Consider the following 20747-nt stretch of genomic DNA (forward strand, 5'->3'; position numbering starts at 1 on the left):
ATGTCATCACATCCGTCTCTCCCAGCTGCTCGACCTGATCAAAATCGACAACGGCAGCATGTGTTGGGAGACGTTCATGTGAGGACATGGAGTCTGTGAATGCATCAGAAGCTGCTCAATTAAAACCAATTCATCAGGAAGCTTGCAGACGGGTTGAGTCTGATTGGTGAGGTACGTTTCCACTCTGATGAATTACATGTTTCACACAAGACATGTTGCATAGGCTGCACCATAAATAAAGACTCATGTACCTGTGGGATCCTGAAAGGTATGTGTGGTTTGTGAAAGCCCACAGCCAGGAAGAAAGGCGCTCCGTCGCTGGCCCGACTCTTCAGAAGCCTCACCGCTTCGTCGGTGCTCTCCAGGTCCGGCAGGGTTCCCCCAGGCTGCTCCGTCACGTTAACCGCACACAGCAGGTTGGCGTGGAGCCGACCGTCCTCGCCTTTACACATCTGGAGAAGAGAAGTTCACTTATTTGCTTTCAGAGATCATTTCAATCATCCGTCCTCTTCCTGTCCACTCCAGGTCCAAAAGTCGTTCCTCAGTCTCTGCCTGGCTGAAGGCCAGTCACGACTGACAAACTTTGCTGGGCAATAAATTGCTGTGATAAACAATAAGATTGTTTTCAGATCATTTTCAAGTACGATATCAATGGCATAATAATGCAAGTTCACCCTCTCAAAGACCAATACACTATAACTTCTGTAAAGAGCACCAACACTGGAGAGGAAGACATTTTAATATTTAAGACACAAGCTTATACAATATAACAAATAAGAAAAAAAAGGAAATAAAAAACTTCATTAAACCAAAGCCATAAATAAAATGGACTATGAAGTATCTAAACAAAACTGACCTTCAATCAACAGAATGGGAATCATTTTAATCAATTAACACAATTAATTGATCAACAGGCTTGGCTGGATGTAAAGCAGCTGTACACTGTTCACTCCTTCACACACTGGAACCTCATTTCATACCCACATGTTGTCATGACAACCATTTCAAACACTCGTGCCAGCCTTCTAGCCCAGTTGTTTGTCTTATTTTAAACAACTCCGTCATAGAACCCGCTTCTCCTTTTCTGGGCTGTTCATGTAAACTTGTGGCAAATAAAGCTTGATAGATGAAGTTACCCTTTTTCAGTTTTTAAATGTAAAACGGTGCGTTATGAACAGTGCAAGAGAAACATGATTGACAGTATTAGGTGCAGCTACAAACATCCACTAGGCATACACAAAGTGAGGCGTGGTCAGGACTGTTTTTTTTTAGCAGATGGCAACATTTTGTATCTCAATAACCAACACTTAATATTTTGCATCGTGGGTTAAAATCATTCAAAGCACCAGTAGCAGACTCCAAGTTCCAGTCTGCCATCAACTTCCTCACCATATGCTTGTCTTGAAATTACCACATTCAAATAATCAGTACTGGAGAACCACAAGGTTGTGTTACTGCATCCCCACTTAATCCAAATCCAATCTATTGACAGAAATTCCACACTGAAGAGCCAAAAGTTTGAAGATGACAACTGTGGGTAGATGGAAATAATAGCAAGGCTGAGTTTTGGAGTAATTGGACGGGGTAATGTGACAACCACACAATGTGGCATGTTGTACTGACACACATACTGCCACAGTATGTGGCAAATGTATCGAGACAGAAATCCATCTCAATACATTCGAGATGGATTTATGGGAAATTCAGACTTCTGACTATGAGAGAGAAAAAAAACCACAATGGGAATAAGTTCAAAATGCTCGTTAGGCAGGTACAAAATCATGCTTGGTCTGGACAAAATGTGTCCATAGCCCCGGCATCCTGCATGTTTTAGTTCCCTCCCTGGTTTAACGCATCTGGATCCAATGATGGCTCGTTAGAAGGCCTAAGAAGAACATCGACATGCTGAAAAGGTTGTTACTATTACCAGGAAGAGAATTAAAACATGCAGGATGCCGGCCCTCCAGGACACAGTTTAAACACTGATTTAGACAGAAGGCAAAATTTGTTTTAAGAACTCTGAGGATAAAATGAGGGAAAAAGACATTTAGAAACAAAGAGGCAAAATGAACACCTGTGAGCTTTTACAGAAAAAAAAATATTTTCACACACACACCTTCTAGTGTGCGAACAGTTGTTTCCTGGATACAACAAAAAACTAAATGTACAGTTAGAAAAACTGTAAATACTAACAAAGCAAATAAATAAATAAGTCGCTTCCAATGTCAGACACCATCAGCGCCTAAACAGACTCCTTACAGATTACAGTGTAGCTGTGTGCACATTACTTTAGATTTGTTTTGGTAGACCAACCTAATCTTTAAGTTTGTGTTTTCTGTACATAGCTTTTCTGTCTTGTGCCTTTAGTAAACTACCGTGCAGAATAGCCTACACTGAGCCATGGCACTAAATTTAATGCCTTGCTTCAACACTGACCGTCTCAGTCAACAGCAAGATGTTTCTCTTCAGTCTAATATTTTTACCTTCCTCTACCCTCATGCTTTGTCCCATTGAAGAAACAAAACATGGTGGTGTTTGGTCATCTTTCCTTCGCCAGAGAATCATAATATAGCATTCAGCGCTACACTGGATCAGAAGGAAATCTGATGTTTAAACTTAAAATAGAATTGTATCGTCAGTGAACAGAGTTTGTGTGGTTCCCATTTTTCCCCATCCTCTCTTACAGGCTGGTTTAGTGAAGGTTTGCTGTGTGGCATTGTCAATAAAATATTTGTCTTACATGGACAGTTTTCTCATGTGCAACATGTTAAAATGTTGAGTTTGTCCAGGTTTTGAGAAACACATACACATTGTATGAAGGTAGGTGTTTTATTAAGCAACTCAAAGACACTTGTACAAACATTCTTCAGCTGCTTCTGTAGGTCAGTTTTCAGTTTTAGGAGGAGCAGCAGGTTTCACTGAGTTTTACTTCCTCTTTGGGAAGCTTCCACTGAAATCAAAAGTGAAACTGGGACTTTGAGGATCCCAGTTCTGACCGCTGGAGTTGATAGGCAGCAGTGTACAAGCCGTTTCTGAGTTATTTATAGACAATGTGGGAAGGGGGAGAAAAAAAATAAAAGATGCAAATGTTGGGAAGAGGACACACCCTATCTGCAATACATCTGGAGGTAAATGGTTGTTTGTTTGCATGGTCTTTTCTTGGGAGAGGCCGGTGTAGGAGGAGGTGCGGCTGTAGGAGGAGGCGTGACTTGAGGAGGAGGTGGCACATTGGAGAGAGGTGTGGCTATAAGAGGAGGTGCATCTAGAAGAGGAGGTGCATCTAGAAGAGGAGGTGTGGCATTAGGAGGAGATACCACTTTGGAAAGAGCTGCAACTGTAAGAGGAGGGGCTTGAGGAGGAGGTGCAGCTGTACTTAAAGGTGCAACTTTGGGAAGAGGTGTAGCATTAGAAGGAAGTGCAGCTATATGAAGGGGTGTGGCTTTAAGATGAGGAAGGGCTTTAAGAGGACGCTTGGCTTTAAGATGATGTGCCGCTTTGAGAAGAGGTGCAGCATTTGGAGGAGGTGCAGCTATATGAAGAATTGTTACTTTAGGTGTGGCTTTAGGAGGAGGTACAGGTTTAGGATGAGGTGCTGCTATGGGAAGAGGTGCAGCTGTAAGAGAAGGAACGATGTTAGGAAGAGGTGCAACTGCATGAAGAGTTGCCACTTTAGGAGGTGGTGCAGATTTAGGTGCTGCACCTCTTCTCAAACTTCCCAGTTTGGGAAGAGGTGCAGCATTAGCTATATGAAGAGCTGTGGATTTAAGAGGAGGCAGGGCTTTACGATGAGGTGCAGCTGCAAAAGGAGGCGCTACATTTGAAGGAGGTTCAGCTATTTGAACAATTGTGACTTTACGATGAGGCGCAGCTTTGGGAAGAGGTGCAGCTTTGGGAAGAGGTGCAGCTTTGGGAAGAGGTGCAGCTTTGGGAAGAGGTGCAGCTTTGGGAAGAGGTGCAGCTTTGGGAAGAGGTGCAGCTTTGGGAAGAGGCGCAGCTTTGGGAAGAGGCGCAGCTTTGGGAAGAGGCGCAGCTTTGGGAAGAGGCGCAGCTTTGGGAAGAGGCGCAGCTTTGGGAAGAGGCGCAGCTTTGGGAAGAGGCGCAGCTTTGGGAAGAGGTGCAGCTTTGGGGAGAAGTGCAGATTTAGGAAGTGGTGCAGCTTTAAGAGGCAGTGCAGAAACTTTAAGTGTCTCTCCAAGATCAGCTGAAGCTTTAGATGGGACTTGGTGGATAAGCAGGAATTGATTCTGTCTTTTTATCACCTGCTCCTCTTTGGCTGAAACTGAATGCTGTTTGCATCCAACTACGTTCTGACCTGGTTCTGTCAAAAGCAAAAACAGTCTGGTTAGCTTAGCTGTTTATGTTTCAGGGGTTTTAACATCTTAGCCTGATGTTATACGTAAAGTTTGCTGATCGACTTTATAACTAACCCGCTCCTTTGATTTTCACTGGGAATCGAGATGCGCCATTTGGTGGGGCTAGAGGAAGACAAGACGGCGTCAATGGTAGATATGGGTTCAGTGAAACGGAGGTGAGCTCACTGAGAGTGTAGGTGTCCATGGTGTCCACAGATTTAACCAAAGCGTTGGGGCATGGCTTTCCAGCGCGACTCGGAGTTTCAGTCGTCTCCCAGGGCAGCGCCTCCAGCTGACTCCCCTGTTGGAGCTTTATGTGAAAGAAGGGCTCATCCAGGGCCTTGTTGGGGCGGCTTTTCTGCTTCCCATTTATAGGGGGAAAGCGGCAGGTTTCCCTGATGCTCGCTCGTCTCCAGGGGGATTCGGAGTACTTTGACTGGAGGGCCGGGAGCTGAAGCGAGGGAGATTGTTTCTGCCGGGTGGAGCGGGCCAGTCTCCTCAGAACAGCGTTGTTCCTGGCCATCACAGAGTCACATAGCCTCTCTAGGCGCTCGACGAGGGCAACCGTGTCGGCATGCTGAACTCTCTCTATCGCCAGCATCCGGGAGTGGCAGCTGCAGACTTCTACGGTCTGCAAAACAAAGATTTTTACCAATCTTTTTACTCAAAAAAAAAAAAATAATAATAATAATCACTTGAAACAATTACTACTACACATTTTAAATCATTCATAATACTATAAATAACTGAAATAGTTAAATGCAACTTTACATTCATGTATTCAACAAGAAATATTTCTTAATTTGAAAAAGCAATTAAATTGTAAATTCTTGTAAACTAGGCAGTATCTACATTTAGGCTGTAAGATTTCATCAAATTACATCAGCTATCTAAATCTAAATAAAACATTCGTCAACAATAGAGCTTCAGAGAGTGGTTATTGGTTACTTACATTACAGTGAATGCCAAGCCTCTCATTTTCATGCCACTGCATGATGGAGTTTGTTCTCTTGGGAGGAGCCATGAGGCTTGTAAAACCTTGACCAGATTGTCGACGGAGGTGATCGCAGGGCAGAAAAAGGTGCAGTTTCTCTCAAAGGTTTGGAATTTGTCCGACTGTGAAAAGGAATTCTGCAGCTTGGCTTTTGGTTTGTGACATGAATCAGAACGTTACGCTGCTTTCAACATTCTGGTGACGCCATGGAGACGTGCCATTTAAATGGTCGCTCAGAGTTCGGCCTTACATCTCAAGTATTTGTCATGACGTGCACATGAAGGTTAGTGGAACAAACAAAACTGCTTCATAAGAATGAAAAATTGCAATGCTAAATCCAGAAGTTTGAACTTTGTATCTGAAATAGATAATATAGGTGCATCACAAGTATGGAGTCAGATGGTAGACTCTCAGGATTTATTTAAATCAAATTACTCAAGAAGGGGTTATGTTTGTAGAACTCCTTCATATCCAGATTAACAACCCGTCAACTAATAGAGTTTGTTTTTATTCAGTCTGCAATCATCTAACTCGAAAATGTCTTAAAGCAGGGGTGTCAAACTGCAGTCCTCAAGGGCCGCTGTCCTGCAACTTTTAGATATGCCTCTGCTGCACCACACCTGAATAGGATAATTAGGTCATTAGCAAGGCTCTGGAGAACTGATCTACACAAGGAGGAGGTAATTAAGCCATTTCATTCCAGTGTTTTGTACCTGTGGCACATCTAAAAACTGCAGGACACCGGCCCTTGAGGACTGGAGCTTGACACCCCTGTCTTAAAGTTTACAATCCATCCTAAAACATTGACTTGGCCAGCTAGAACAGGGCTGGGCAACTCCAGGCCTGGAGGGTCTTTAGATGCATGGAGCCAAAGCTTCTGCAGGTTTATCCCACCGCTGTCTGATTAAAGCTTCTAGTGGGTTTCTGACTTCCTCTGCATGTCCATGTTATCTGTACAGGTGACCCACAAGGTTGTGTTGTCGTGCCCCACATCTTCATTCCCTAAACTACTGAGTGCAACTCCACTGAAAAGATCCTGAACATCACAGATGACGCTAATATGGGTAGTTTCATCCGATAGTGATGTTTTTTGTAAAAATGAACAGTTTGATCAACCCCCACTAAATCAGATATAGTCTGTAATATGACTGCCTTTACTTATACATAACCATATAGGTTTTTTTTTTTTATACATACTCCATATCTCCAGGATAGAGTTATTCAATCTTTGGCAAGTGACATATATCCAAGAGAGTGCTACTTTGATTTTGTTGCATTTAGGAGTTCTAAAATCAACAAAACAAAATTAAAAAGATAGAAGACAAATAACTCATACCAAATGTCAGTCAGTGATTGAGGACTGGTTATATTTTTTTAAGAACCTTGGCACTTTGGAGTCATTGAGTCAACTAGAAACTCCTCTGTAAGCCATAGTATGTAGAGTCAAATGTAAAACCATGTGTCAGAGATTTATGTGAACTGAAACGGCACAATGGTCCCAAACAGCAGAAAATCCACGACAGCCTGGCTGAGTCTGAATTCCTCCACAATGATGGTAAACATTAATAGAGACATACAAAGGACCAAAACATCAACTTATACATTTTAAGTCCACATTGAACTGGGTATATTTTGATTTCAATTTTGTCTCAAGGAAACCCACTAAAAAAAATGTTTAATTTCTAAATCACTTATTTGAATGTCTGAATCCCTCAATTAATCCTTATTATGACAAGTCACAAAAACAATATCACAGCTCAGTGGTCAGCAGTGCTTTTAGTGCATTCTTCTTCTACTGAGGAGTCAGTCAATTCAATTGTTCCTTAGTTATATGTTGTGCTAATCAATTTACCTGGTTGAAATAATCTGTCATACAGACCACAGGAGAGTCCTGTCAAATATTAGTCAGGGATAAGTTGTTCCCGATGAAGAACCAGCTGTTCTACTACCATACAGGACAATAACCATGTTTTAGACAGGCAATTCTTACCTTTTGCTTCTCAAATCGAAAGGAAACTGGGTGATATGCAGGAATAGACCAGCTGTAGGGGTAGTCGTCAGTGTGGTTTGAAGCAATCCCTGTGGAAAGAAACAAGTGGACATATAAGCACAAGGGGCTAAACTTGTGATAAATCATTTCAAGTTGTTTTTAGGATTTATTTCTTTCAGTAAAACACATTGGTTGTTCATACCTGGATGAAACACCTTCCCCACTGACATGGTGTAGTAGCCTTCAGATTTAAAGTGCTCCGGCAGAGTAGTGTAGTTCCCAGAGTGGACTCGCCAGTAGGAGTTGAAGTCGTAGAGTCTGGTCGTGTCCGGTCTGCGACTGGTCAACATGGACGTGCGACTGGGAGCGCACACGGCTTGCTAGAGAAAGGGAGGGAGGAAATGGCTCTCAAACACATCAGTGAGGCCAAGCTGTCCCAGCTGGGCATAGACCAGCATAATACACACAATAAAAACTAAATGCATTACATAATCTAATGACTTGACACCAAAATGAAACTATTACTCCTTCAGTTGCTGGTAAAATGTTGTGTATACCTACAATAATGTCATACAACAACAACACGTTTGGATTTTTATTTTGATCCAGAGAATCGAGAAAATTGATACAACATTTACATTTAGTATTAGTCTAAGAGTTGAATATTGAACAGAATTAGATATTTTTGGAACATTGCTTTTTATAGAAAAACATTAGGAGAAAAACAGCTGGCAGTTAATTGCTGCTTGTAGCTTGCAATCAATTTTCACTATTAAAAGCATACAATTTTACCCTAATAAAGTGGAAACCAAAACTGTACACATTAAGTTATATATATATATATATATATATATATATATATATATATATATATATATATATATATATATATATATATATATATATATATATATATATATATATATATATATATATATATATATATATAAAAAGCTGGAAATCATTTAAAATTTTTCTACAAAATCTTGCTCTGACCTGGGCAAACGCATTGAGGAAAACTTGGCTTTTGGATGCCAGCTGGTCAATGTTGGGAGAGTTCGCCAGTGTGTCTCCATAACAACCCAGGGATGTCCGCAGATCATCCGACACAATGAAGAGGACATTACTCCTCTCTGAAAACAAGCAGACCTTAAAGGTTTAACTAACAAACACTTTAATGACAGGTAATAGGCCAGGAAGCTTTTTTTTTTTTTCTTTTTAAAGTGTTTAGTTAGAAACAAACAGATAAAAGCCACTTTCACTTCTGCTAATATCCAGTTCGTTCGTCATAAAAAGACCCACTAAGTCAAGTCCAGTCCTAAGGCCCCCCTGCCCTGCATGTTTTAGGCGTTTCCCTTCTGCCGCACCTGGATTGAATCTGTGGGTGATTAACAGGCTCCTGCAGCACTTGGTGCAATCATTTGAATCAGCTGTTCTGGAATAGAGGCACAACTAAAACATGCAGAGCAGGGGGGGCTGAGGACTTAATATTTGTTCATTAAGTGAACAAATATTAAAGAGTTAACGTTAGCGTGTGAGACTAAATGACATTATAATACGTCTTGGTTAAGACTCATTAAGTTACAACAAACAACGCTGTCACAGAAATTACCGCCAAATGAATGAGTTATTCAGTAAAAGAGAACAAAGCTTCTTTCAGAGTTACTTCCTCCTGGTGTCGAGTTATCTACCTGCTGTGGCCGCAGCAAGTAACAGCAGGAAAAGCCACGTAGAAACTCCCGGGTTCATTTCTGCGCTGCTCAGAGGACTTCAAGTACAACACCTTCCACATGCTCCGTGAAGTAACAACACAAACTGAAAGCCTTCTGCTTAAATAACTTCCTGTTAATGAGTCAGCGAGGTGCTGCGCGCTCATTGGTCCATTCATCTTTCCATGTTGGCACGAGCGAAGGCTTTCACTAGTTAAATTACCCGTCAATCACTTTATTGGGCAGCAGGTTATCAGAAATAAAGAACGTTCCCGTTTGGCGTGGACAAAGCAGTGTTTATTAGTTTACTACGGTAGTGTTCTTAACTAATTCTTGTCTTTATGGACTTCATTTTTTTTTCAAAATTTTTAACAATTAAAATAATAAAAGGTAGTATTGTGCTTAGACACAACAATAGCACACCATGTATTTTATATTACATATATAAAAACATAAAAAGATGGTTATTATCGTAATGATCTTCTAACCAAATCTCGTCGGCTCAGAGGTGGTTGCCATGTATTTTTGTTTTGCCTTTTAAACTGTTCTTTCATATTCAAAGGAATAACTATTTCGTAGTGAAATTTTAAGCTGCAAACACTTAACAGTTGACTGTTTTATTTCTGATTGCGTCTAACTTGACTCTATAAAGGCAAAAACAACCTACAGAGGTCACACTCTGTGCAAAATTTCTACAACGTATATGTCAGCCAATCTGTGAATACAAAAAAGCTATGAGTAATTCTAAGTTCTTGCATTTTTTACGTTACAAGAGCGAAACTTTGTTCAGTTTGTATCCTTTTGTTTATGGAGTGACGCCACAATTATGATTATTGTACTAGTTAAAAATTAATTCTTGCAAAACTCTTATTTAAATAATCAAATAATTTAAACAGTGAAGACAAATGCATTTCATTTATCAGCAAAATATTTAATTACAGTTAAAACACAACCAAAGTTTTCGTTTTTAAAAAAATCTAATTATTTGTAATTTTTTTCTTATTATGGTTTTACTTTCAATCTGTTGTGATTTATTTATTTATTGTACAAAAAAATGAAATATATTTTCCTTTATTATGGGGGGACTCAATTATTTTTCAGAAATAATTACTTAATTCGTTGTTTGTTTAGCCAATCTTTAATTATTTGGGTTAGTTTTCTCCGTCATTCGTTCTTTCTTTTCAGTTGAAAAGTTTGCATGTTCCTTAAAATCACACATAAACACATTTGAGTTACTGGTTGGGTTTTTTTTAATTTAAAAAAGTAGATTATTATTATTATTATTATTATTATTATTATTATTATTATTATTATTATTATTATTATTATTATTATTATTATTATTATCGATCATTTTGGCAGGTGTTTTACTTAAATAGGAAGCAGATTCACATACTCTGAGTTTCATGCATTTGATTTGAAAAATTAGCTGAGTCTTCCTGTGCAGAGTAAGGCCTGCTTTCAGACGGAGACGATCTTTGATCGCAGCAGCGGCGGCGGCTCGGACATGGCGAACGTCGCGGCTAAACGTGAAATTTCCAGCGCTGAAAGCGAAGAGTTGTCTCGTGAAGCCAAGAGGGCGAAAGGTGACAACAAGAATGGAGAGGAGAGCGGAAATGAACCCGAATGGAAAAACATTCTCTCTACGTTCACAACATCCAGCGTGCTGAGCGATTCTGCCCGGGAGAAAATCATGTTTCTCCACGGAAAGGTGTTTTTCTCTTTAATTTAACCGAACGTTACTTTATTTTTACTAAATGAAAAAGGTTTATTTTGCTAAGTAAAAGAGTTTCCGATCATCTCATTGGCTGGAAGTATGAGTTTACCTCTGATATTTGTTGAAAGCTGTGTGATGAAGTTGTAAGAGGGCGGTGCGTTATTCACTTCCGGTTTGTTATTTCAAAATAGTAGTCCTATATTCTTAAGGACTACTATTAAGAATATAGGAATACATTTAAAAAAAAATACATTTACTGCACTGATTTATTTCAAAGTGAGTGCGATGGATAGTGTCGCAGAAATAGAGGTGCTGAGCATGTCCTCTTCAGATAGCTGGTGATGAGGCCGTGGTGGTCCTGGAGAAGACCCCCATCAGAGAGGACTCCCTGGCTGAGCTCTTCAAGGACTCCAAGCTCAGGCTGGATATGAGAAACGACATCTACAGCTCCTACCGCCTCCAAGCGCCCCCTCACCTCAATGGTAAATACAGGACAGCATGCAAAAGCATTCATAAACTCACAAGGTGGAATGGAGTTATGTGAGTTTGAATTGGGTCTAGATTTTTAGTGCCACCATCCTTTTATAAAAAAAAAAATTTCAAAGGGGGCAGTATCATGTAAAATCAATTTTTTTAGCTTTACAGCAGGTTGTAATGTTTATCCCTCATCAAAAACAAACCTGGAGTGTTGCTTTAATTCTGTCATGCATGTTTGAGAAATCCCTTAATCTCCATAGCAACCATTTACTTGTCCAAAACTCCTGGGTGGACCTAGCTCTGCCTTAGAGGATAAAGCTCCTCCTCAGAGCTACAGTTTCCAAGTTTCTAAGCTTCTGCCTCACAGATCAGCCTTCCTCCACATCTCCCACAACTCAGCTCCTTCAGACTAGCCCGCAGCAATTAGCAAACACCTGGTGGAACTGTGCATCTGCTGAGCTCATCATAGGAGCTACTTCTCAGTGAAACGCTGGTTAAAAACGTTGCTAAAGGGTTAATAGAGGAGCCATGTTGTGATGACTTCCTGAAGGCAGAGTTTCAGAAAGAGCTGGAGCTTCTTAAAGAGACAGAGACTCAATTTCAAGGCATTAAATTACAAAGTAAAATTTCTTTCAAGTCATATTTGATACAAACAGCCGAAGGTAACATAGTTATTTGATTGCCACATATTAAGAGAAATACATGATACGGCCCTTTAACTTGTAAATTCTTTTTTGCATTATTTTCCTTCCACTTCACAATTGTCTAGAGCTTTCTGTTGATTTACTGCATAAAGTCCTGACAGCACGCGAACATTTAGAGGTGAAGAACGCTCTGCTTCGTCTCGCAGAGATCAAGACCACGGTGGTGTGTCCGGCCACAGAGAAGCACGTAAAGAAGTACAGGCGGCAGGAGAGTTTCCTGGTGGAAGAGACGGGGGACGACTACCGCTCCATCACTCTGCCCTACGTTCAGCAGCAGAGTTTGAGCCTGCAGGTGAGGAAGCTGGCCAAAAATCTGCAGACTTTCTCGGTTGCAGATTCACGTTTCGTGGCGAGCTGTGATCGTTTGCTTTCCTCTTCCCCGTCCAGTGGGTCTACAACATCCTGGAGAAGAAGGCTGAGGCAGAGCGGGTGGTTTACGACGATCCGGACCCTGAGGTCGGCTTTGTCCTGCTTCCTGACCTAAAGTGGGACCAAAAACAGGTGAAAAACCAGAACTTTTCCTAGTAGTTATACTATTTTACACACACAAACAAACACACACACAAAATTCCAACAAATATCCAAAACAGACGTGTGCAAAAGAAACCTAGTCTGTCATTTACCGCCATGTATTCCTGGGTGACAAAAATGCGTTTGTTGACAGAAGATGGAATTTTTTTTTAGTTTCACTGAGCGAACCTTCACTTTACAGCTTTTGGTTGAACGTTTATCCTCTTTGTTTCTGGATGCTGCACAACTGGAAGGATTTTTGCTCTTCCTTTTTCTTTTTTTGTCCTTCTTCTTCAGACGGTTGTTATGGTGCGTGTGCCATGGCAACCGGGTACTTCGAGGTGCCAAGCGCACAGAGAGAGAAGGAGGGAAATTCACCACTGCAAAAACACAAAATCTTTTAGTCATTTTTGTCTAGTTTCTAGTTTTTCGTACACTTGAAATAAGACAAAAGTGACTTACCATTAACTTCTCAGCACGACAGGATCTTGTTTTAATTCCTTAATATTGAGAAACATGTGCTAGTAGCAGATTATTTAATTTCTAACGTCACTGTGGGGGTAATTTGCTCCACTTTCTGTCCTTCCTCTGTCAAGTCTCACAGGATCATTTTTCACTCTTTCAGGTGGACGACCTCTACCTGATCGCCATCGCTCGTCAGAAAGACATCAAGAGTCTTCGAGACTTGTCGTCGGAGCATCTCCCGCTGCTGCACAACATCTTCCACAAGGGAAAGGTAAGACCCCGGGCCTGGACAAACATAAAAACGTTCAACTTCTTAGGTGGATTTGTTGGAGGAAATACGACGTTGTCAGATTAGGTTTCGTAAGGTTTTATGAAAATGTTTAATATTTTATGCAACGTGATCTGTTTTGCATTTCTCCGCAAGTTTGTCCACTATATTTGCACGTTTTAGATGTTGTAAGGATCACCTAAAAAGTCTGAAGATATTTTGCTGTCTTTTAATAATTTTTTTTTTCTGACTAATCTGGCACAGTGAATCACAAGGATGTTGCTAAGCCAAAGTTTTTCCAAGTATGTGCCATTTGGGAGGAGCTTGTATGCAAATTAGCATTCTGAAGGTGAACAATGTGGTTCGATCTCTAAGTGAGACAGAAAAACATTTGCACATTTTTATTGTTTGAATCATAAACGCACCGATCTGAGATTAATATCCGTATCGGGTCCGATATAAAAAAGTCTAGATGTCCAGTCTATAAATGTCATGTTTCATTTGTTTTTACATTATATTTCGAATTGCTCGTTGCCCTTTCTGAACCATTAGAAGGAAGGTTTGTTGCTGTTTATTTTTTTTTACATTTTGACCGATGTAATCCACCTATTGTTCTTGTTATCAAATAAATTAGTAATTTAGGTTGAGCTTAAAATTCTGTTTTAAAAAGAAATTATACATATATTGGTCAATACTAAACCTCAGATATCGGTATCGGTATCTGGAGTGAAAAAAGTGGATCGGTGCATCCCTAGATTGAACCAGAGATATTGTAACATAACTGTGGGTTTTAGAGGCTTAAATGTTCTTTGGCTCCCTCTAGTAGAGAAAAAAAAATTAAATTAAGAGCTTTGTAACAGTTTAAGACTCTAACAATCGTAATATCTGCGGTACAGGCGGCCATCTTGGAGCGCTACAACCTTCCGGCCAGCAAGCTGAGAGTCTACCTGCACTACCAGCCCTCCTACTACCACCTCCATGTCCACTTCACCAAGCTGGGCCACGACGCGCCGGGCTGCGGCGTGGAGCGGGCCCACCTCCTGGCTGACGTCATCCAGAACCTGCAGGCTGACCCGCAGTTCTACAGAACCAGGACGCTGTGGTTCCCCCTGAGGGCGGATGACGGGCTGCTGGGCCGGTTCAAAGAGGCCGGGAGGCTCTAACTGAGACCACGCTCTCGAAATCAGATGGGTTTAAATAGTGATCTTCTTCTGATTCCTCTAGGGGTTTTTTAAAAAGTTTTTTGTTCTTATTTTAATACATTTTTCATATTATTTGGCTGAATTAAAGTATTTTAAAGTACTGAATTTTCCCTTCAAATGTTAAGAAACCTCTCTCAGACCGAAGTAAATTTAGAAACCAGTTTCCCTTTTGTTTTTCAGCAGACTGAGGCTTTTATAAGTTTGAATTATTATTGGAATTTTAGTTGTTGTTTTTTAGTTTTAAATTAAATGAAACATAATAGAAAATCTCTGTTGCTTCCCGTTTCTTTTGATTATTTTGATATTTCTATGTTTTAAAGGAATAATATCATGTGTTTTCCTGCCACAAAGGGCTATTGCTTAGCACAATCAATTATGTTCTAACAAAAGTCTCTATATGAAATATGGCTTAAAAGAAATTTGACTTTGACATTTAATGACTTGAAATTGGGCCTCTATCTCTTTAAGAAGCTCCTGATCTTTCTGAAGCTCCGTCAACACAACACGGCTCCCCTGTTAACCCTTTAACTATATCCTTTTACCAGCGTTGCTCTGATAAGTAGCTCACTTAACGAGCTCAGTAGATGTCAGTTCCACCAGGTGTTTGCTAATTGCTGCTGGCTAGTCTGAAGGAGCTGAATGGAGTCTGCTCTGTGAGGTGGAAGCTTATGAGCATGAAAACTGCAGCTCTGAGGAGGAGCTTCATCCTTGAAGGTGGAGCTAGGTCCAACCAGGCGTTATTACACAGCTGAATGGTTGCCATGGTGATCAAAGAATCTCTCAAACATGCATGGAAGATTCAAAGCAACTCTCCAGGTATGTTTTTGATGAGAGGATAACACTATAACATGATGTAAAGATCAAAAACATCAATTTTACACAATACTGCCCCTTTAAGGAAATGGCTCTGGCTACAGAAACATCAGTGGCTTGGAAAAAACATCCAAAGTATTTTCTCAGATCTTTGGAGGAGTTGAATGATAGGGTCTGATGAAACCATCTTTGAACTGTTTGGCTGCAGTTTGACACTTCACATCTGGAGAAAATCAGCAGACTCACCCGGTCAGAGCCTGAAAGTGTCTCCCTATCGCCTCCCCCTTCCAACCTGACTGAGTTTGAGATCATTTTCAAAGAATATTGGCAGGAAATCCTCGAGGGTTCAAACTGAGCAGAACTGTTGCATCACAGCCACAAAGATCCATAGCTAGCTTCTGCTGACGGTGTTTGGACTTAGCATGATGTAAAGTGCCTGAAACAAAATCCCTCAGAGGAAACAGCATTCTGTTTACACTGAGCATATCAAAGAATTGAAATGACCAGAATCAGGCTAAAATTACAAAAGTGAGAGGATTTGGTGTTATGGGTGCACCAAATGCAGTTTTCTGGCCAATTGTCGATTTTTTAAAAGTTCTATCTGCCAATTCAGATTTTTATTAATTTTTTTGTCTGAAAAGTTGTTCAAAGTAGCAACAAAGTCATTCAGACCATTTGGAGATAGATAAGATTGCAGGTCTCCCAAAGTTAAAGAAATCGGGGCACCTTCTAGATCACAGGTGTCAAACTCCAGTCCTTAAGGCTCGCTGTCCTGCAGTTTTTAGATGTGCCACAGGTACAAAACACTGGAATGAAATGGCTTAATTACTTCCTCCTTGTGTAGATCAGTTCTCCAGAGCCTTAATGACCTAATTATTCTACTCAGGTGTGGTGCAGCAGAGGCACATCTAGAAGTTGCAGGACATTGAGGCCCTTGAGGACTGGAGATTGAGACCCCTGCCTTAAACCGTCACTGCTCATGGAAAACTTCCCTGGGTCTCAAGCAAGTTGCATTTTGAGGCTTTCCAATCATTTCCCGTCCTCCCTGACCTTGATTTCCAAACGAAATGAAACGTTTACTTCAACCTGAAATATTAACCAAACCACTGAGGAACAGACGAGTCCATGTCTGGTTCAGGATTGGGTTGACACGAGGAATCCCAGAGTTACATAGCATACTAAAGCCAGCTTTAAAGAACATCCAAAGTTATCAAAAATGTATACAAACTATACAGATTTTTTTTTTCTTTTAGGTTTGCAGTACAGTATATGCATGATGAAGTTTATGCGATTTTATATTCGAACCTTTTCAACCGAAGTCCTGAAAGAAAGACGAAAACAACACTAGGTGTCACTGTTGAGCCATTTCATTCTAGCTCAAACGCTAACCTCAAAGTTTGGGGTTTTCTCTTTTTTTTCATTCTAAACGGAGAGCAAATATTAAAAGGTCGTGGCAACAAAAGTTTTCTAGTCCACACCCAGACACGTCTAATACACAGACGGTCAGTTCTGGACATACTTTAGCTACTTCTTTTATATTCAGCAGGGTTCGTGTCTGCTAGTCTTCCTCTCTTAAAGCTAAGAGTCTGTGAGACACAGCAGGCCAGATGTTTTATTGGCTTGTTGCTGCTGCTCAGACCTGATTCCGTTCCTAAATGTTTGTTGTTGGACTGCTCACAGAGGACATTGCTCTCTTATCTCATCTAAAGCCCGATGGGTGGGTTGCGTTCTCTGCTGTGGGATTTTAAGATGCGTTCACGTCCCGTCTGGGAAAAAACGGCATCTGAGTGAGGAACCAAGGAAACATGCCCCCGCAGTTTAATTAGTTCTGGATGGACTCAAGTGAGCTCGGACTGTTCAGTAAAGCAGGAACCGGTCAGTCCTGTCAGAAGAAACGGACTGGAACTGTGGAAAGAAACCCAAAGCGTTTGACCCGTGGAGTTTAAAGGAAATGCTACTAAATACTGAAGTAATGTATGGAAACGTATTACTATTTTTTGAAAACATTAATAAAGAAATTGCTAACATATTCTCTCTCTTTCTCTCTGTCATCATTGTGTCATTTGGCAAATAGAAATAAATTTTGGTAATTCTAAGTAAAACAAGAGATTAAAGATCTAGTTTGATTTAATCTCTGACAGAGAGAAAAAAAATTCTTTCTATTCAGTTCACATTATGAAATCCTTGCACAGCTTTATCCTTCATACTCATAAAGTTCTCAAAAACAACAGATTAAGAAAAATTATTATTAGAAAAATGATTATGAGATATGTTTTTTTTAAACTCTTTATGCAGAGTCTGGTTGTAATCTAAATAAGGAAAGTGACTGACATGTACATGTGTTTTACAGTGGTGGTTCTCTTATGACTCGCCCTTCCTTCTGCATCCACTTCCCTATTTCTTGCACTTTAATAAAAAAAATAAAACAACTCCCAAAGCTTAAGACTCATGTCTCATTAATTGTCATAACAGTGACGCTTGGCCGTCAGCCCACGCGTCTTCCACAAATATCTGCTGATCTGTGGGATGGAGGTGAGGATTAGTGAGAGAGGAAACGCAAGTAAACAATAGAAAAACTAATTCTGGTTGCTAATGAGAGTTTTTAACATCTTTTTTTTTTGTTGTTGTTGTCCTCGTCGTCTCTTCTGACAGCCTTGCTTAGAACAGAGTTAGGGTTATCGCTCATTCAGTTAAACACCACCAGGGTTGACCTGAGGCTGCACAAAGCGGAGTCCAACTTCCATACAAGGTCATAGGTCAGAATGACTTCGGACCCTCAACTCTGGAAGTGATGTCACACTCAAGGAAACAGGTGGGATTTGCTAATGGTTGTGGCGCAACTGTCTAAGCCCACTTGAAGTAAGTCAGAAACCAACTTGCAAGTTACCTTTCACTCAGGAGCTTGTTTCAAGTCAATATTTCCTAATTAATATCGATGAAAAAGTTCCAGCTCCACTGGCAGATTGTTTCACTAACAAGACATTTTGCACGCTGTGATTGAAAAAAGCTGCTAATGCAACTGGGACATTTTCATCAATATTCAGCAAGCTCTAAGACTTGTAACTTAGTTTTCTCTTATTTTAAGCGTATTAATATATTCACACCAGAAAAATACTTGGTAAGACTTTGTGTTTTGCAGGTGTGCCTCTCTATTTTACATTCTCATTCATTTAGCATTTACATGAATAATTAGAGGCTGTAACAGCACTCTGTGTGACCCTGGCTTGGTGAGATACAAACCATCAGAATTGCTGATAAATAGTGCAGCATTTTAATACTTCGACTTTTACTGTGTGTCAAACGTGCTGGAAAAACTTCAGATACTCAATTTGAAGTTGCTTGGTGACGTCCAAGTTTCTTAAAAAGAGTTAAGACTTGTATTTTTGCAGTTTCTTTATAATATACTTTGGAAAGATGAGGAAGATGGCTAACATTTAATATTTTTGATCACAAATAAGCCAAGAAAAAGGGTCAATCAAATCAATCAGCTTTATTTATACATGGGTAGATTTTGTCACATTGAGCTAAGTCAGCTTTCTTGTCAGATGGGAAATTTTACACACACAAAAAAAAAAAATACAACATGATTAAAAATGTCCCAATGCTCAGTACTTTAAAAATATTAAAAACCGTTAAGAAAACACTTATTCAAATAAGGACAAGGTTTAAAAAACAAAAACAAAGTAAAATTGTTTTAAACTACAGTAATAGTAATTTTTGTCGTGTGTTTTTTTTTTCGTAGCAAATCTGAGTAGCCTATTTCAACAATATTTTTATGCTAACTTAGTCTTCAACACTTCACGATAAAGGGTTTCTCTATCACGCTAACTAACGTCAAAAGGTCGCGATACCCGTTTCTTTCAACAACAACAAAAACTTCACCTCTCTCCAAAGTAACACGGAGATTGAGAGATTTCCGGGGCGGCCCTGAACGCAGCAGCGCGGAGCAGAGGGACTGCCAGCGCAGGACCGAGCCAAATAATCCAATCATCGGCCCACTAACCGCGCTGATGTCTTGGTTCCAGTCTCTGCGGGATGACTTCACTCTGAGGCCGTTTGAGATTCACAACACGCCGTGAGTATCCGCGCTTTTCAGCCGCGTTTGGTGTTCACCGAGCGGCCAGCTGGCTGGCTGGGTGACGGTTGATTGGAAATAAATCGATCCATGTGTTTGATTTAACAAAAATCCATCGCTGTCATCCTGCTGTTGTCTGTGGACTCTGGTTGGATGAGGAGACGCTTGTTTTTGCTGGTTGGCTCAAACTTTTAGCGATATTCAAACATGTAGTAGAATAGTTATTTGTTTTGGTTTTTACAAAGAAATCGTTTTAAGAAATGTTGCAAGTTGCTTCCATATGTTTCATATTATTTCACCTTGTAAAAGTTCTCATGCCCACTGAACTTTTTTCCGAAATTTTACCTCGTTATGAATACAAACTGGGGGCGGGGGGGTTGTGTTTTTTTGTTTTTGTTTGTTTGTTTGTTTGTTAAGAAAGTAAATATATGCGTGTGAAAATGGAAAGTTGGAGATTTTAAAACCACATTTTGCTGCAGTTCCAGCTGTTTCGCTGTAGCCTAGCTCCTGTCTGCTCTTCCATTTGTAGACAATGAGAGTTCTGCCCGAGTCTCTTTGCAGGATAAACTCAGGCTCAGTCACATTTAATGGGTAGAGTCTGTGCCAGAGAGTCCTTTAATTGCTTTTAGCTGTTTTGGGTGTGTGTCTCAAGTTTCTGGCAGCTGTAGCAGGTTGTTCTTTTCCAGCATTCAAGCTCCATCCATGTTACCATCAAGTCTGAGAGCTTCAGAAGAACAAACGCCCCGCAGCATGATTCAGCCACCACTTTGCTTCACGAACGTCACACGTTGTAGGCGAAAAGGCTTCCTCTTCTCGCCTACTCGGGTTGAGGCGAAACGTAAACAGGCTTCTTGTCTGCCATTTGCCCTCTAGCAAACTTCACAGATTTATCTTTAGAATAATTTACGTACAGGTGGACTCGATTTATGTGTTAGTTGACCTGTTAAGCGTAAAAAAAAGAAGCTTATCTTTGAAGAACCTCCTCTAAAATGTGATGTCACTAATTGGTTAACACTGTCGGGTATGAAAACGTTTCATATTTAACTCTTCTCTTTTCTGCTCCACTTTTACCAACATTTGAGGTTTGGGTAGCCTGGAAATACAAACCCTTTCCATAAAGTAGAATATTATTAAAAATAATATTCTACTTTGTTTATTTAGGCAACTCATTCACCAAGTGAAACACATTATATAGATTCATTAGGAAAAAACTGATGTCTGAACACCTAAATTCCTCTTAAACATGATGATCTTCTCAATCCAACAATTAAAATTATAATATTACATGAGAGCAATAAGAAAGCCTATATGTTACAAGATTCATGAAGAGTGATACTTCAATGACTGTATATTTCTGTCAACGTTTCACAGAAAAATTTACCAACTTTCTCCTCTTTGAAACCTGGTTACATGATTCTATAAAATAGTATGTTTAATAACTGTAACATGATCATTTAATTGAATGAACACA

General features: G+C 40.1%; 4 protein-coding genes across 6 annotated transcripts in view; 2 read left to right on the forward strand and 2 right to left on the reverse strand.

Annotated features, from left to right (window-relative positions):
* Positions 1-104: 104 nt before the first annotated feature.
* Positions 105-9183, reverse strand: LOC122837205 (iduronate 2-sulfatase-like). The gene is made up of 5 exons (XM_044127378.1): positions 9028-9183; positions 8333-8469; positions 7539-7716; positions 7337-7425; positions 105-452 (listed from the first exon to the last, which is right to left on the reverse strand). The coding sequence occupies exons 1-5, from the start codon at positions 9083-9085 to the stop codon at positions 120-122; spliced, it is 795 nt and encodes a 264-aa protein (XP_043983313.1). The 5' UTR covers positions 9086-9183; the 3' UTR covers positions 105-119.
* LOC122837203 (nascent polypeptide-associated complex subunit alpha, muscle-specific form-like) lies at positions 2223-5642 on the reverse strand. The gene is made up of 3 exons (XM_044127375.1): positions 5305-5642; positions 4428-4983; positions 2223-4318 (listed from the first exon to the last, which is right to left on the reverse strand). Exons 1-3 carry the CDS (start codon positions 5374-5376, stop codon positions 3108-3110), a joined length of 1839 nt encoding a protein of 612 aa, XP_043983310.1. The 5' UTR covers positions 5377-5642; the 3' UTR covers positions 2223-3107.
* On the forward strand, positions 6381-14655 carry dcps (decapping enzyme, scavenger). The gene is made up of 7 exons (XM_044127376.1): positions 6381-6410; positions 10493-10756; positions 11094-11244; positions 12090-12235; positions 12331-12444; positions 13079-13189; positions 14083-14655. Exons 1-7 carry the CDS (start codon positions 6396-6398, stop codon positions 14347-14349), a joined length of 1068 nt encoding a protein of 355 aa, XP_043983311.1. The 5' UTR covers positions 6381-6395; the 3' UTR covers positions 14350-14655.
* Positions 14656-19095: 4440 nt separating this feature from the next.
* The window catches only part of zgc:66433 (uncharacterized protein LOC321250 homolog), a 57059-nt gene continuing 55407 nt past the window's right edge, over positions 19096-20747 (forward strand). For 2 of the 3 annotated variants that reach the window (XM_044127380.1, XM_044127381.1), the window contains exon 1: positions 19096-19276. In XM_044127380.1, the coding sequence (XP_043983315.1) occupies positions 19212-19276 (65 nt within the window). In that variant the 5' untranslated portion in view covers positions 19096-19211. The remainder of the gene's footprint in view (positions 19277-20747) is intronic. The other variant, XM_044127382.1, reaches the window with a different exon arrangement.

The sequence above is a fragment of the Gambusia affinis genome, linkage group LG09 (assembly GCF_019740435.1).
Source record: "Gambusia affinis linkage group LG09, SWU_Gaff_1.0, whole genome shotgun sequence".
Taxonomy (NCBI): Eukaryota; Metazoa; Chordata; class Actinopteri; order Cyprinodontiformes; family Poeciliidae; genus Gambusia; species Gambusia affinis.